This window comes from Toxorhynchites rutilus, chromosome 2 (genome assembly GCF_029784135.1).
Source record: "Toxorhynchites rutilus septentrionalis strain SRP chromosome 2, ASM2978413v1, whole genome shotgun sequence".
Lineage (NCBI taxonomy): Eukaryota > Metazoa > Arthropoda > Insecta > Diptera > Culicidae > Toxorhynchites > Toxorhynchites rutilus.
In genome coordinates this window covers 306,592,545-306,607,938 of record NC_073745.1, presented here as the reverse complement: position 1 = coordinate 306,607,938, position 15,394 = coordinate 306,592,545, and the positions used below count along the sequence as shown (strand labels likewise).

The window sequence follows — 15,394 nt, the reverse complement described above, 5'->3', positions numbered from 1 at the left end:
AGAGTGTAGCTCTGATGAGGTATTGGTAAACAAAGAGAGTTCTGATTTATATGTCTAAAAGATAGAATGTGAGCGATTGTTAGGCGTATTTACATAAAAGATTTATCGGTGTTTTATGGAATATCACAATGATAACCACCGACAGTGATAACCAGTTCGTTCGGCAGACGGTCACCCTGTACAGATACAATATCTACTGCAGAGATGGGAATACTAGAGCAGCGTAATTATTTTGTAAATTTTCAAACGAATGTAATGATTTTATAAATTTTCAAATTTCAAAGAGTAGTTTTCCAGCATTCAGTCGAAGATAAATATCGTTTATAAACTAAACGAAGATAGGCGGCCCAGGAACGTTTCCCTGCCGCACCCCTAGATATGAAAGGAAACATTTGAACGCCTTCCGCCCGGATAAATAACAACGCAACTACTCAATTCTTCAACACGGAAAACCCACGTGTCTATGCTTCGTTACCGCGGGTTCATGAGAGACCATGTCGAACGCTTTCGAAAAATTGAAGTAATTTGCTTTTACCTGGTGACTGTGTTCGATTTTCGTCGACAAAAAGCTAGTGAACGTCATGAGATTAGTCGTTGTTGATCGTTTACTGACAAAGCCATGTTGATACTAAGATATCGTCGGTTGACTCGGATTACTTTGAAACATTATGGACTAATCCCTCAAACACTTGCATTCCACGCTACACAGAATGGAAACACCTCGATAATTTTCAACAACTGAGACTGTCAGGTAAGAATGCTGGCGAATTGGTGCTATGTACTAGTTTAGTCACTAGTTTAGTCAAATACATGTACAAAGTTCCAATCTTCCAACGATATGTAAGTTCGAAAGTAGTTTTATTTCCATAAAGCAGTGTATGTCGTGAACTAAAAATTATATTGTTCAGTAGATTTGATCAGCGTAATCAATATTTAGATGTGTAGATTATTTCAATTACCGAGGAAAATGCTGGTATTTGATTTTAAACTATTATAAATTCCTCGATTTATTCATTTTTATTGTTATTATATTCCATTGAACAAATTTTACGGCCAATCATGTTGTTGTTCAACATTAGGTCAAACAACCGTCATTTAACAACCGCAATTCCTCGAGAATTAACCTCATTTTATTACACCATACCGTGGGAGGTATTCTAGGCTGATTAGCGATTATCTCGAGTGCTACAAGAAACCCTTCACAATACGTACCGTGACTCTCGACCGCGATCCTCACCGTAGGAATTCAACGCTTCGAACATTGCTGGAGCGTACTCCAGATAGCTATTGACATTAAGATAACACCTAATTGGACAATGTACCTCCCGTTGTGCGAGTTTTGAAGTGTATCGTTTCAACGGAAGTATATAAAAGCAACTCCGATTTGGGTGGGAGAAAGTAGTTGGGTGCGTGAAACTATTAAAATGAAGTACGGATTGATTCTGCTTACTGTTTTGGCTTTCGAGCAGCTGACATCAGGGCTTGAGAACGGACTGGCTCGGAAGCCTCCGATGGGCTGGATGAGCTGGGAGCGTTATAGGTGCATCACGGACTGCAGAAAGTATCCAGATGAGTGCATAAGCGAGCGGTTGTTCAAGCGCATGGCGGATTTACTGGTGTCCGAGGGATACCTTGCTGCTGGATATAACTATGTGAACATAGACGACTGTTGGTCAACGATGGAACGAGATTCCGAGGGTAGACTAGTCGCCGATCCGGAACGGTTTCCCAATGGGATGAAGCATTTAGCTGATTATGTATGGTCGATCAGGTGTAGGGCAATCCAGTAGTGATTATGAGTAACATCTTGATTCCAGATACATTCCAAAGGGTTACAGTTTGGACTGTATCAGGACATCGGTACTAAGACATGCGCCGGATATCCGGGCATGAAGGATTACTTTGAAATAGATGCACAAACTTTAGCGGATTGGGACGTTGACTTCATCAAGATTGATGGATGCTATGCGGATGAAACGAAAATGGTAGAGGGTAAGTACCTGTTCAATTAGGTGGGTTAAGATTCAGATTTGTTTAACGCTGATCGTTTAGAAGTGTTAAAGAACATCACCCACTCTGAAATCATGCGAGTCTTCATGGTACAACGTGTCCCTTCATGATTATGTGTTCAATCAAATCTGTGGAACTAAGTGGATTGGTATGAAATAATCGATTGTCGAAGCTAACCATGCATCATCCTAAATTCTTTCAGATGTGCAATTTCATTTCAATAGAATTCTTAATTTTTTTGTGGTAGGGTTCAAATTTATTGTTCGTTGATTATAGCGGTTAGCACGAACTGTTTCACCAGTGAAATAAAATCACTTTCAATAACCCAGTGCCGTAGTGTAAGGGGAGCGGAGGGACGGTGACCATGACAAGTCTATTATATTGAAAAAAAAACCATGATTTTGAATGAAGGTAACCGGTTATTACCTATGGTATCTTCTAACAAAACAAGTCACTATTGAAAAAGTCCATGTTATAGAATTTTCATTGTTTTTTTATGTTCATTATTTCGTCATACTACATATTCCATTTCTGTACTGGGGTGTAAATTCCAAGTCTCGAGAACGAGGGGATGACGTTCGAAGTACAAGGTTTTGAGCGTTAATATCTCTCTACCGGATGAACGAAGTTGTATGAAAATAATATTATTCGAGAGATAACAGATCTACCAGACATGTTTTTTTTTACTTATTGCCCATAAAAACTTGTTTCAATAGCTCAAAACTGCTTCGAAAGCAAACTATTTAAAACATTATAAATAGCAATAGGTTCTGGAAATTTTATTTGAGTATCGATTGGTTTGAGGTTGATGCATGATGCATAATGCTTCTGCTGGCCAACCTACACTCGACAAAAAAATTAATGGAACAGAGTGCGAAGTCGGAAATTTTAAGTGATTTTTGACATGCTGTATCTTCGTGAAAAATCAACGCATATCGATGGAAGGTGCATCATTTTGAAGCTACAACTTTCAGGTATTAGAATACTTTTCGTACATATTTTTATCTTGGTATGTGTAGGTGTAGTGGGCAACAATATCGGGAAGAAACGAAAAATCGATTTTATTTTATGATCGCTGAGAAATGTTTCTGAGCAACACAGGTGTGTTGTTAAAAGATTATTGCAAACTCGATAGAGTGCTCGTTATTCTGATGTGAGACCAATTTATGGGGTGATCACAGTCACTGGAGTATTGTACGACTCAAATACTGGATCAAGTGCAAGGTCCATCCCACCAGAAGTTTATGATTTAATACTTCTGTGTTATCTGTACTTCGGATGTGTTGTACTTCATGAAGTAGATCTAGCGCAGAATATTTGCAAACCAAAAGATCATCCCTGAGTAACGTTGTGATCAGACTCAATGCACTGGTTATTTTTTTTCGCTGTTGAAAGGAACCGTTTAGTCGAAACGGCCATTAAGAAGGTTGTATTAAAATCCCACGATTAAAAATTTGCTACTAAAAGGAGAATTCCTCATGAAATGAGCAAACCAGGTGAAAGACCTTCCGGACCCGGTCCGAAGATGGAAAAAGGAATGTTGGAGTGCATTGGCCATTTTCATCGGGAAATACAAGAACGGTCAGAATCGTCTAAAGAAGAAGCCGAAAATTTTGAAGCAAGTTGGTCAGTGATGATATCTTGGAATCTGAGCGTCCAAAAAAATAGCGATCTATGGATGAAAAATAGCGAATTGCTGATACAAAAAAATAAGCAAAAAAAAATTTTTTATTCAGTAGGTTGAAAAATACGGACATGGTTCCGATTTTGCCAAAAATCATTCACGGTTTGCGCATTATAAAATGTGTTCTAAAACTGGTTAATAACCATGAAAAAAATCGGCTCAAACGTAAAAGAAATGTTCATTGTACGTATTAAAAATTTTCATTAATTTGTGTCACGATTAATTTGTGTCACGCTTATTATTTGCTCAAAAATAACATGCCTATTATTGATTAATTTACCCCGTGTGTGGGATTAGATGGTCAATTTGTTCTGAGATATAAAGACATTAAATAAAAAAAAAAGTCAAATAATTGATTCTCTGGTTATTTTTCATTGAAAGGGTAAAAGGTAAGCTTCATTGTGGTACCTAACATTCTAACGCTAAACTTCGTACTACAAAGTTATAACCAAATTTATTCAAAAATTACCAACTAGCCCCGCCCTACCCTACTACATGGACTGAAAAGTTCAAAGAACTACTACAAGTAAAAAAAAACAAGATTTATTTTGAGAGATTCATCTGTCACAACAGGAATATCGTATTTTGATCAAACATTGTTTTTTGATGGGAAAAATTCCTAATGTGAAGTTACGCAAGTTAGCTGAGGTCGTACGCATTTCAAAAGAACGAGTGGGATTCATTTTGCACGACATTTTAGACAAGAAAAAGCTATCCGCGCGATGGGTGTCGCGTTTGCTGACCGTCGACCGGTTTGGTGTTGTTGAAACGTAATTGAGTGGACTTTTTCTACGTTTTGTGACAATGGATGAAACATGGATCCATTACCACACTCCTGAATCCAATAGGCAGTCAGCAGAGTGGTACTGAGGTATATTTCGAAGACATAGACGTTTCGTTACAGAAAGGGAATCGAAATGTTGGAAACTCCATATACCAAGTGTATTGCTCCAAAGGAAACTCTGTTGAGGATTAAATATAGCTAGGCCCAAAAAACGATTGCTTTCATTAAAAATCCCGGAACTCAACAGACCGTCTCGTTTTTCGATGCATGATTGTAGAGGACACTCTCAGTTTGTTTGTGACATTTTGGCTGGTACTCTTTTTGTCGTAATTGTGACCTTGATTTCTCCCCGATTCAGGCTTGTCGACAAACGTTCCCCAAACACGTTTATTACTTAGGCTACAATTGGTTTGGCCACTTTTTACGATTCCCCTAAATCGACGTGCAAGTAGTCAGGATTTTTGTTGTTCGTCGGCAAAATTTTTATACATTGCTCCCTTGGCAGGACGCCATTTTGATAGTTGTAGAGAAAATGGCACATCAAAAAGAGGTGTCATTTTGAACGCGCTCATTTAAAAATGAGAGGTGTTCCGATTTTTCAATGCATGATTGAATGAAATGCGTCTATTATCGCAATAGTACTTATTATGGTAATACAAGTGAGTTTTTTATTAGTTTTGAAAACATATCTTATTTTTAAAGACTCTAATATGATCTTTGAACATCAGAAATCTCTTCTTTGTCGATGTTGGTACTTGATTCTATGCGAAACATTGTTCTTTTGCTGAAAAATCTAGTTTGAAAAAAGTGTGTCCCATTAATGCTTGCTACATAGCATTTTGCTAAGAAATATTTGATCGAAATAATGAGATTCTCATAATGTGGAGCGGCTGTTTTGATGCGAATACAGTGTAGACGCATACATTACAACTAGGGATTGTTAACCGGTTTTACCGGTAATACCGGATCATTTTTCATTACCGAATTACCGGCATTTTTACAATCAATAATCGGTAATTTCGGTAATTTTCATTTTTACACCATGAATAATATTCGCCTTTATGTCGCATTAAAATATTACTCAAGAATCAAATGCTCGTTCTGAAAACGAGGCGCAAGATAAGCTTCAGCGATGAAGAACTGACAGCGATAAAGGAATTGGTAGATGCCCTCGAACCAGTTCTGGTCGCTGTTGAACTGCTATGCCGGAAGAAATGCATCCTTTATGAAGCTGACGTTGGATTGAAATTTATGCTAGAACAGCTATCGGAGCAACCATCAGACATTTCGAATCAGTTGCTTGAAGTCCTGATTGAACGTTTCGTATATGCAGATTTGTTCGCGTATATTCTGTTCGTGGTCGTGACACAATTAATGATGACTTCGGTATCTTCTATCAAACGTCACAGACTCCATTGATCAAGCAGGCATTTGAAATCGTTCGTGATTTAATGAAATTTGATGATTATGGTATTGATACAACTGCAGAATCAGATGCAGATGCAGAATCTGCAGAATAATTAAGCATCAAGGAAAAACTTGAACGACGATTGCAGCAATCAAAGGTATCAACGTTCAGTCCATCTTTGAACGGAGTGATGAAAATCGTCATACAAGAGTTTTCGTACAGACAGTATCAGAGGCAATGACATGTCAATGGTATTCGGTACTCTTCGTACTGTACGCCCAACATCAATGGACTCTCACCGTGCGTTTTCCTCTTCTGATACTTTCGTTAATGAGATCCGAACTAGATTAGAAGACGGTAAAATTAACATTATTTGTGTCCCTAACTGTTACTCTAACCAACAAACTAAGTTGCGAAGACTTGCAAAATGTTTTCTTGTAAGCTAATCATTATAGATAAAAGCCGTTTCTTCAAGAAAATTGTTTATTTCAAAATGTTTTTCTTCGATAAATTACCGGTTTTACCGGCAATTTACACGATTCTATCGAAATAAACTTGTATTTTTGTGTTACCATAATTGGTACAATTTCACATCTATGTGCCAATTCTCGAAATATCGAAAGCTGCCCTGTTCCTATTATGGTTCAACAAAATCAATGCAAAGCTGAATAGCAGAGCTGCTATGTTCCTATAAATCGTTTTTGTATTGCAATAATAGTATCATAGCAACTCTACTATCTTCTTATTATGGCTGTACGGAAACCTCACGTTTTCATGCTGTGCAATTGCATATCATAGGGCGCTTTTGAACGCTCGGTAGTGTATTGAAATAGCACTATGCGTTTCCGACCGAAGCGAAGGTACACTCTGCTGAAAATTAAATCTTAGGAGAATGAGTTAATATCCTTTATTTAGGAACTGAAGCGAAAACTGAATCACAATTCTCACATCTTTGTGATTCTCCTGTCAGCTTTTTTTTTTCCTGTTGGGTACATTTTCCACTAGGACCAGTTATTTGATCTATTGTGGCGGGCCCCTATTTGTTGTAAGCCTTATCAGTGTGTCGTATCGCTATTAGTTGGAGTGATTTCCACTTGCTGACTGTAGGCATGATCCCAATAAGGTATTATAGCACGAATGAACTTTATTGCCTTATTGGGGGAAGCTACCCAAACATCTGAGGGTTGCATTAAACCTTCATCAAAGAAATTGCGCCTTCTATGAAAAAGTGCTTCGCAATTACATAATAAATGTTCCGAGCTTTCACTCTCTAGGTTACAGAAACGACAGGTATCATCTTCAAATTTACCTAGTTTCTTTAGGTGGTATTTACTTGAACAATGTACTGTCACTAGGCCACTGAAAGTGCACAGGTCTTTCTTGTTAGACTGAGAAGTCTTTCAGTTACTTTACTTTTACTTGGTGATATAAATGATTTAGCCTGTCGAGCTACTGTACTGTGGGTCCAGATGCCATCAATATTTGATTTTTCCCAGTTCTATAATTCCATTTTAAGGGTACATTCAGGGGCCCCACACAATGGTTCTGGTCCTAGGAATGGTTTCGATGATCCACATCTAGCTAACAAATCTGCTTTTTCATTACCTTCAACTCCACAGTGCCTTGAAACCCAGAAAAGGTTCACTGCACTTTTTTTAGCTACCTCTTGAAGACGTTGAATACACTCCCAAACTAATTTAGAAGTACAGGTAACTGACTTCAATGCTTTCAATGCAGCTTGGCTGTCACAAAAAATGCATATGTTTGCATGTCTATAATTGCGTCTTAGGCAAATTGTTGCACATTCAATAATTGCCTGGAATTCTGCCTGGGATACAGCTGGTCACTTGCCCATTGAAATTGATATGTTCACTCCAGGACCGGTTATTCCAGCCCCGGCTCTTTCGTTTAATCTGGAACCATCAGTGTAGAAAATTATAGATCCTGGGAATATCAGGTCCCCCTGACTCCCATTCAGTGCGGCTTGACTCAGTCACATTGAATAGTCGTTCAAAGTTGTATTGCCTGCTCATCCAGTCCTCCTGAGTTAGTATTGGATTAATTTTTTTATTAATTCGATTATTTTTACAGGCTCAGTTACTTAAGTTTAAAGGAGCCGAATTCTTAAATATAATTTTAAAACTATATATATATATATATATATATATATATATATATATATATATATATATATATATATATATATATATATATATATATATATAAACAATTTTCTTACATCTATGGTTAGTAAGGTGGAAAACCGATTACTCGCGGTGTACTCGAGTTTAGGAGGGTGACATATTTTAGGAGAAAGATGGGATATAAGGAAATTGTAACAATGTTGATGAACACTCATTTCATAAATCTATTCGTATATCAGTATTGGATTAAGTTCGAATTCCTTTAAAATACTTAAATGACCCCTAAGGTCTCCATCAAAAAACTGTTTTGTTCTTTTCAACCTTAGTGCGTTTTTTCCGCCTCCAATTGAACCAGTAGATATAAGGGAAGTAGATTCTACATTGCATCTAGTGCTTTAGATGACGTACTACGAATTGCTCCTGTGATGGAAATTGTAGCCAACCTTTGTAATTTTCCTTGATCGTTGAATGTGATTTTTTACCATCCCTGGTCTCACTATAGATCCCAGTGTAGATCTAGTAGATCATTTTAGGTCTAACTCCCGAATGTTCTTTTACTAATCCATAATGCATTCGTAGCCTTATGTATTATTTCATCTAAATGCGAGTTCCAATTGAGCTTGCTATCAAGAGTTATTCCTAAATTTTTCACCTTTGGAGAAAACACTATTTTAGCTCCCATCAAATGCAAATCTGGTATTTTAATTTTCCTTCTACGTGTAAAAGGAACAACAGTAGTTTTATGAGGATTTATAGATAAACCCTCATCCTTACACCATGCTATGGTTAAGTTTAGAGCATATTGCAATCTATCTCTGATTACATGCTCATATTTTCCACGAACTACAATTACAATATCATCTGCAAAGCCTATGATTTCAAACCCTAATCCTCCTGTCAGCTAGTAGAGAGGCCTAGCAACGAGGAGCATACAGTAATTTCTCAACCGGGAAGTACAGAATCACACTGGGAACAACAGGAATGAAACGGTTATTCGGTAACTATCGGTATTCTGCCTATCCGGCCAATATTTGGTATCCGGCCGGATACCGGATATTACAACAATTTCTCATTAACAGAAGATAAATTAAAACCGGAGCTTGTAATTCTTGTTAATTCTTTTTTGAATTGTAGTTTATTAAGTACACCCTCTCTCAGATTATCACCCTTGATGTTCTTAGTTTTTTTAATCTTGTATACAAATAATTGGTTGATGTTCTTTGCAAATCGAAATTATGTGGCAAAAAATCTGTCTGGAAGGCCATTGTTATCATAAAAGAAAGTCAATAAAGAGAATCGCTCAAAGCAAAAAAAAAGCAAGAATTGCTGAATAATGAATATTAAATCATGAGCCTTGTACAGAATTTATTGGAAATTTCAATGCTGCCATCTGATTTGGGAATAATCGCATTATTGATCGATTATTCTTTAGAAAAAGGGAAATTTTTCATTCTGTTAAAACTTATGCCTGTAGTGGAATGACCAACAAGAGCGTTCTTGGAATCAAATAAATTCTGATTGGTTAAAAAAACACTGTGTTAAAGGGTGTGTCACATCAAATTGCATCACGGAAAAAACGCTGTAGAAATTTAATTTTTAGGAATTATATCTTCAGCTTTCGCTTATAATCAGATAAGAGTGTATAGATCACGTTGGCCATGCTTCACTGTCAATTTTTCGTAAATTTGGAAAAATGTCGTCGAACGAAAAAGAGCGTCGTGAATTAATCCTGTGCGCTCTTTTCGAGAATCCGGAGTTGTCACATCGGGACATCTGTATAATGCTGGGAATCGTCCAATCCACGGTCAGCAGAGTACTAAAACGATACTTCGAGAACCTAACCATCGACCGGATGGTGAAGAACGGCAAAAATGGATGCTCCGTCAGTGAAAAAGATCACAAGCGCGTAGTTAAGCAGTTTAGACGTGATCCGAGAAGTTCGGTCCGGGATGTCCCCAATAAGCTGAATTTGTCAAGTTCATTCGTCCAGCGGACCAAGCAGCGGGAGGGCCTGCGTACATACAAGGTTCAGAAGGCTCCTAACCGCGACGAAAGGCAAAACATGGTGGGGAAGACGCGAGCCCGGAAGCTGTACACCGAAATGCTGACGAAGCCGCATTGCCTGGTAATGCAAAATAAAAACGACGAAACCTACGTCAAAGCGGACTTTCGTTAGCTGCCGGGCCTGTTGTTCTTCTCCGCAGAGGACAAATTCAGCGTTCCGGAGGAAATTCGCAAGCAGAAACTATCCAAGTTTGCCAAAAAGTACATGGTGTGGCAAGCGATCTGCTCTTGCGGAAAGCGGAGCGCCCCCTTCGTGATGACCGGCACGGTAAACGGGCAGGTTTACCTTAAGGAGTGCCTACAGAAGCGCTTACTCCCACTATTGAAGCAGCACGAGGGCCCGACCATCTTCTGGCCGGATCTCGCTTCGTGCCACTATTCAAAGGACGTGTTGGAGTGGTACGAAGCCAACGGGGTCACCTACGTGCCAAAGGAAATGAACCTGCCCAACGCGCCGGAGCTTCGCCCAATAGGGAAATATTGGGCGATTATGAAGCAGGCCCTCCGGAAGAACCCAAAAGTTGTCAAATCGGAGGTGGACTGCAAGAGAAAATGGATTTCTGTTCAAAAAAAACTACAACCTGACGTTGTACAGAACCTTATGGACGGGGTAAAGAGGAAGGTGCGAGCATACGGGCTTGGGCTCGAAGTATGAATAAAAAGAAAATGCCAAAAGTTGTTTCATAGTTTTTATTTTACTGTCTAAAATTTTCAAAAGGATCGGTCTACTGGGCGAATTTCTACAGCGTTTTTTCCGTGATGCAATTTGATGTGACACACCCTTTCATCTACAAAATCTTTTAAATAATGGAAAAAATCGTTTTTTTTTCTTTGCAATATTGTTAACACCTACACCCACACACAAAAAGATAGAAACATTCAAGTACTACATCTCAAAATTCAAAATGAAACTTTTTGAACAGACCTCGTAACTAATGTCGCAGACCTTATAAAAAATCAATTCAATTTTATTTTCAAGATTATGTACTATTCGGAGAGTTGATGAACCGAACTGGACGACCGATGTTGTATTCCTGTAGTTGGCCAGTCTATCAAGAGTACAAGGGAATCATTGTAAGCATTTCTTTACTTTTATAACAACTGTGACACTGGTAGATGACAAAAACGTATACTTTTCATAGCCGGATTATGAAATCCTGAAGCAAACATGCAATATGTGGCGCAATTGGGGCGACATTGAGGATTCGCACAGTTCGGTGGAGTCCATCACCAAATACTTCTCGGATAATCAGAAAAGAATACAACCTCACTCGGGACCTGGCCATTGGAACGATCCCGATACGGTGAGCTATACTTTTACACCCCATTCTCGGTTACTAATAGATGGATAAAATGCTCAGCTAATCCTAGGCAATTATGGTCTGAGTTACGATCAAAGTAAATCACAGCTGGCAGTGTGGACAGTTTTGGCCGCCCCACTGCTGCTGTCCAACGATTTGGCCTCGGTGAAACCCGAGATCAGAGAGCTACTTCTGAATAGAGAAATCATTGCCGTCAATCAGGATCCGCTTGGAATCCAAGGTCAGCTGTTGAAGACAGTCAACAGAATTGAGGTGAGTATTGATGAATAAATCATTTCGGAAAGGAAAGATGCTTCCACGTCATATTTACTCGCCGCTTTGCGTTAAGGGCAGATCAATAGTTTAAGTTATGAAAACAACACAACAACAGTGTCATGATGCGTATCTTTGTCGGCTGAGTGACGAACCACGCGAGACAACGTTAAATATGTGGTAAGATATTCGTACAACCGGAGTTGCGAAAGGAAAAATTTGAATAACAAATTAGGGCCAAGTAGAGCCAGCGTCGCATGCGAGCGAGAGACGGCTGAAATAAATTGCCGAAATCTTAACGAGTTGGGCTTCCAGCGGGGAATGTTATCATCCGGCCTTTGGCGTCGTCATTCAGCTTACCAATAGTGCCCCCCATATGAAAAAAAATTCAAAATAAAGAAGTTCATCTATTCGTAGATAAACTTCTTCAAATCTTTTTTTTCCCTTTTTTGAACACAGATCTGGAAGCGGCCTATACTGCCTAAGGTGAAGCATGAAATGACGCACGCCATCGCTTTCGTCAGTCGCCGAGCAGATGGTGCTCCGTATGCCATCCGAGTGAAGCTTTTTGAGGATCTTGAGCTAAGCAATGCCAGTGACGTGAAAGGATACCTGGTTTATGTAAGTATTCCGAATAAAATCAGATGAATTATTAGAATTTCAACATTTCTGAATCGTCAAGTATATCATCATATCACTGTTACTATAACCGTGTTGATTGTGTAAATACTTGCACGACTCATAGATCACTGCATCAATTGGGTGATGAAATTTTAAATAGACTGTTACAATGGTTTACGTCACGGTTCACCTCAAGCAACACGGAGCATGGTTCGTTCGGTACAATGAACACACAAGATCGGACTAAATAACTGTGAGGCAATTTCATCTCAAATCACTAATTGTTGCACCGAAAAGTTGTATACATTGCAAACATTAGTTAAATAATAGACCAAATTTCCTGAAACACCTGAATCAGCAAATTTTCATTTGTGAAAAATGGATAGTATTGGGCCACTTTGTAAAGTTATTTGTCATTAGATGATGTTGAGGGTCGCATATCGAGCAATACTAATCCAACTGTGTCAAAGGAACGCGTACCTGAGAGATGCCACTTTAATTCCCATCACGATTAAATCAGTATTAACAGTGGTTTTTACTGGAGAGGAATTTTCAGTACTTAACAATCAACGCAACCAATGGTTAACCTTCGTGTACAATATATTTCGTTTATATTACAGGACCTATTTAATACAGCCCTCAAGCCGATCTTCTTGCGAGCGGATGCTTCCTTCGAAACTCGCATCAATCCAACAGGAGCGAACTTCTACCGGTTTGTACCGCAGTTTGACAATATCATACGTGGATTCAATGATTTACGTTCGTAATGATTCGTCACAATGATTCTTATTATGATAATTATAACATGATGTTAAACACAAAAATAAAGACTTCTTCAATGATCGATCGTGTTTTTTTTTATCAACTTCCGACCATGCATGAAAGAAAACATTCTCGAATTCCAAACCGAACGAGAAGATCCACAGATAAACAAACAATATTTCTTCGAGCAATCACTTTGCAAGGCAAACAAATTGGAATGAAGTATGTAAGCAATTTCTACTCGCACAAACTCGCGATTTCCGCTGACGCGCTTCTCGAAGCTTGCATCGCCAATTGCCGATATTATACACGTTTCGATCGTTGTATCTAGAATAGGGACCAATTCATACGTAACAGTTCAATGTCAATGTCGTGGCAGTGGCGTTATGAGAAAAATGGTTTGTTGAATGAATGGCAGTTCGAGGCATCCGGGGATCAGTTTCAACAATTCAATAGATTTGTTCAAAAAAAAAAAAAAAGATGGAAACTGAATATGATCATTGTTTTACGTTTGAAACCTTGTACACTTATGAAAACTGGAGCAGGCTGTTACACGCTAGACTATTTCAAGACTAACAGATTAAGCAACACTTTTGTCTTAGTGACTTGATCATTTTCTTTTGGGTGACTAACTTTGACTCAATGGAACGAACAAAAGTGAACAAATTATTAGAACTGGTACAAATTTGGTACCCCATTTTGTTTTGTTGGACTTAGCTCTTGGCCAATGCTCGGAATTTCTTCATATTACGTCAGCTTATGAAGGGATCTATTGCGGACATTTCCCCGCAAACCGATTTCAAAAATCTTGATTTGGCTCGGAGCATTGAGCATAGAAGTGAAACAACTCAAATTCGAGTACCCGAGATGCCTGGGTATAAATTTGGCACCCCATTTTTTTATTTTTTCGAATTAAAAGAATCGTCCCGAAATCACTGAAAAATGTATTTTTTGACATTTTCATACAAATAGAAGTGAAGTACATTATCTTACGTAAATTAACTCAACTTTGACGAAAAAGCATGCAAAACAAAGAGGAACAAAAAACGATTTTTTCAAGTAAAAGTGAACAAATTTCATCTCGATTTATTTCTTACTAAAAAAGTAAAACGAATCAAAAGCCTTTACAAAAGTCGCAAGCGTAGTAATCAGTCTCGCAATCGGTGCAGGCGGAATGGGCCCATGGAATCATCAACACTATGTTTACATTGGGGTGTCAAATTATCCGCATACCGAATTTTCACTTTGGAATGAAATCTATGAAATTTGTGATTAAAATCTCGATACACTTACTCGAATTCGCTGAAGAACATCAATTTCTTGATCCAAATCAGCTTTAATATTTAAAATCGACTCACAATTCGATTTTTAATGATTTTTCAAAAGACGCACATGAAAAATTTTCGAGATTTCAAAAACAACCAAACTTGATTTAAAAAAAGTCATAGGAAGGTTGTGTCCGAGACACGACCGCATAGTTGACGTAGGATTCCGTTAGGCTATCTGTTGATATTGAATATGTGTGAAGAATTACATCGTTAAACTCTTTGATAAGGCACAAAAGTGCCTCCTACTTTCATGTATTTGCAATGTCAATTTCCCCCAGGCAGCTAGGTTGTGATGTCTCTGTTAGGAAACACATTTCGGTGGGAACAAAAGCTTCCCCTACTTTCATGTATTTACAATGCCGATTTCCCCCAGGCAGCTTGGTTTTGATGTCTCTGTTAGGGACCTGCCGCATGTGTCGTCAATTTCGACCATTCAGAAGTGGGTATTTCCATTAGGATAGGGGTTGACATGTTTCAATTGTTCGATAGTTAGTTTCATGACATATATTATTTTCTTCAATACAAAAAATTGTTATGCAGTGCCGAAATCGAATGACGCATAAATTTCATCAATCCATCATGAAATGACTGAGCAATAAGCGTTTTGTCAGGTACTATCGTACCATGACAGACATACTTTGGAGTATGTCAAACTGACAATCAGAATTTTTTCAATTTTCACCACATATTTCAATGAAAAAGGTTTTTATTTAGCGTCTAAACTATCAAGCACAACAAGCAAATTTCCACTCTGAGTTATTAACTCAAGAGAAAGTCAAGTTTGCCAAGTGTTTTGATACAATTTGTTCATGCAACTCAATGGTCGGCTGCATCCCAATACGAAGTATCCCGTGTCGGGCACACGTACAGAGCATCGAAGACTGCAACATACCAATTATGAGAACACTTGTAATACTAACCTCGAGCCAACCGCGAGTAATCGGTTACATATTACTAACATAGTTGTAAGCAAACATTGTCGAAATGTTGAACTCCCGGCCCCGTTAGGCAGACG

General features: G+C 38.3%; 1 protein-coding gene across 1 annotated transcript; it reads left to right on the top strand.

Annotated features, from left to right (window-relative positions):
• The first annotated feature begins 1,419 nt into the window (after window positions 1–1,419).
• Window positions 1,420–13,098, top strand: LOC129771395 (alpha-N-acetylgalactosaminidase). Its single transcript, XM_055774995.1, has 7 exons — window positions 1,420–1,757; window positions 1,818–1,992; window positions 11,074–11,168; window positions 11,237–11,398; window positions 11,456–11,668; window positions 12,128–12,289; window positions 12,910–13,098. Exons 1-7 carry the CDS (start codon window positions 1,425–1,427, stop codon window positions 13,054–13,056), a joined length of 1,287 nt encoding a protein of 428 aa, XP_055630970.1. The 5' UTR covers window positions 1,420–1,424; the 3' UTR covers window positions 13,057–13,098.
• The last annotated feature ends 2,296 nt before the right edge of the window (window positions 13,099–15,394 follow it).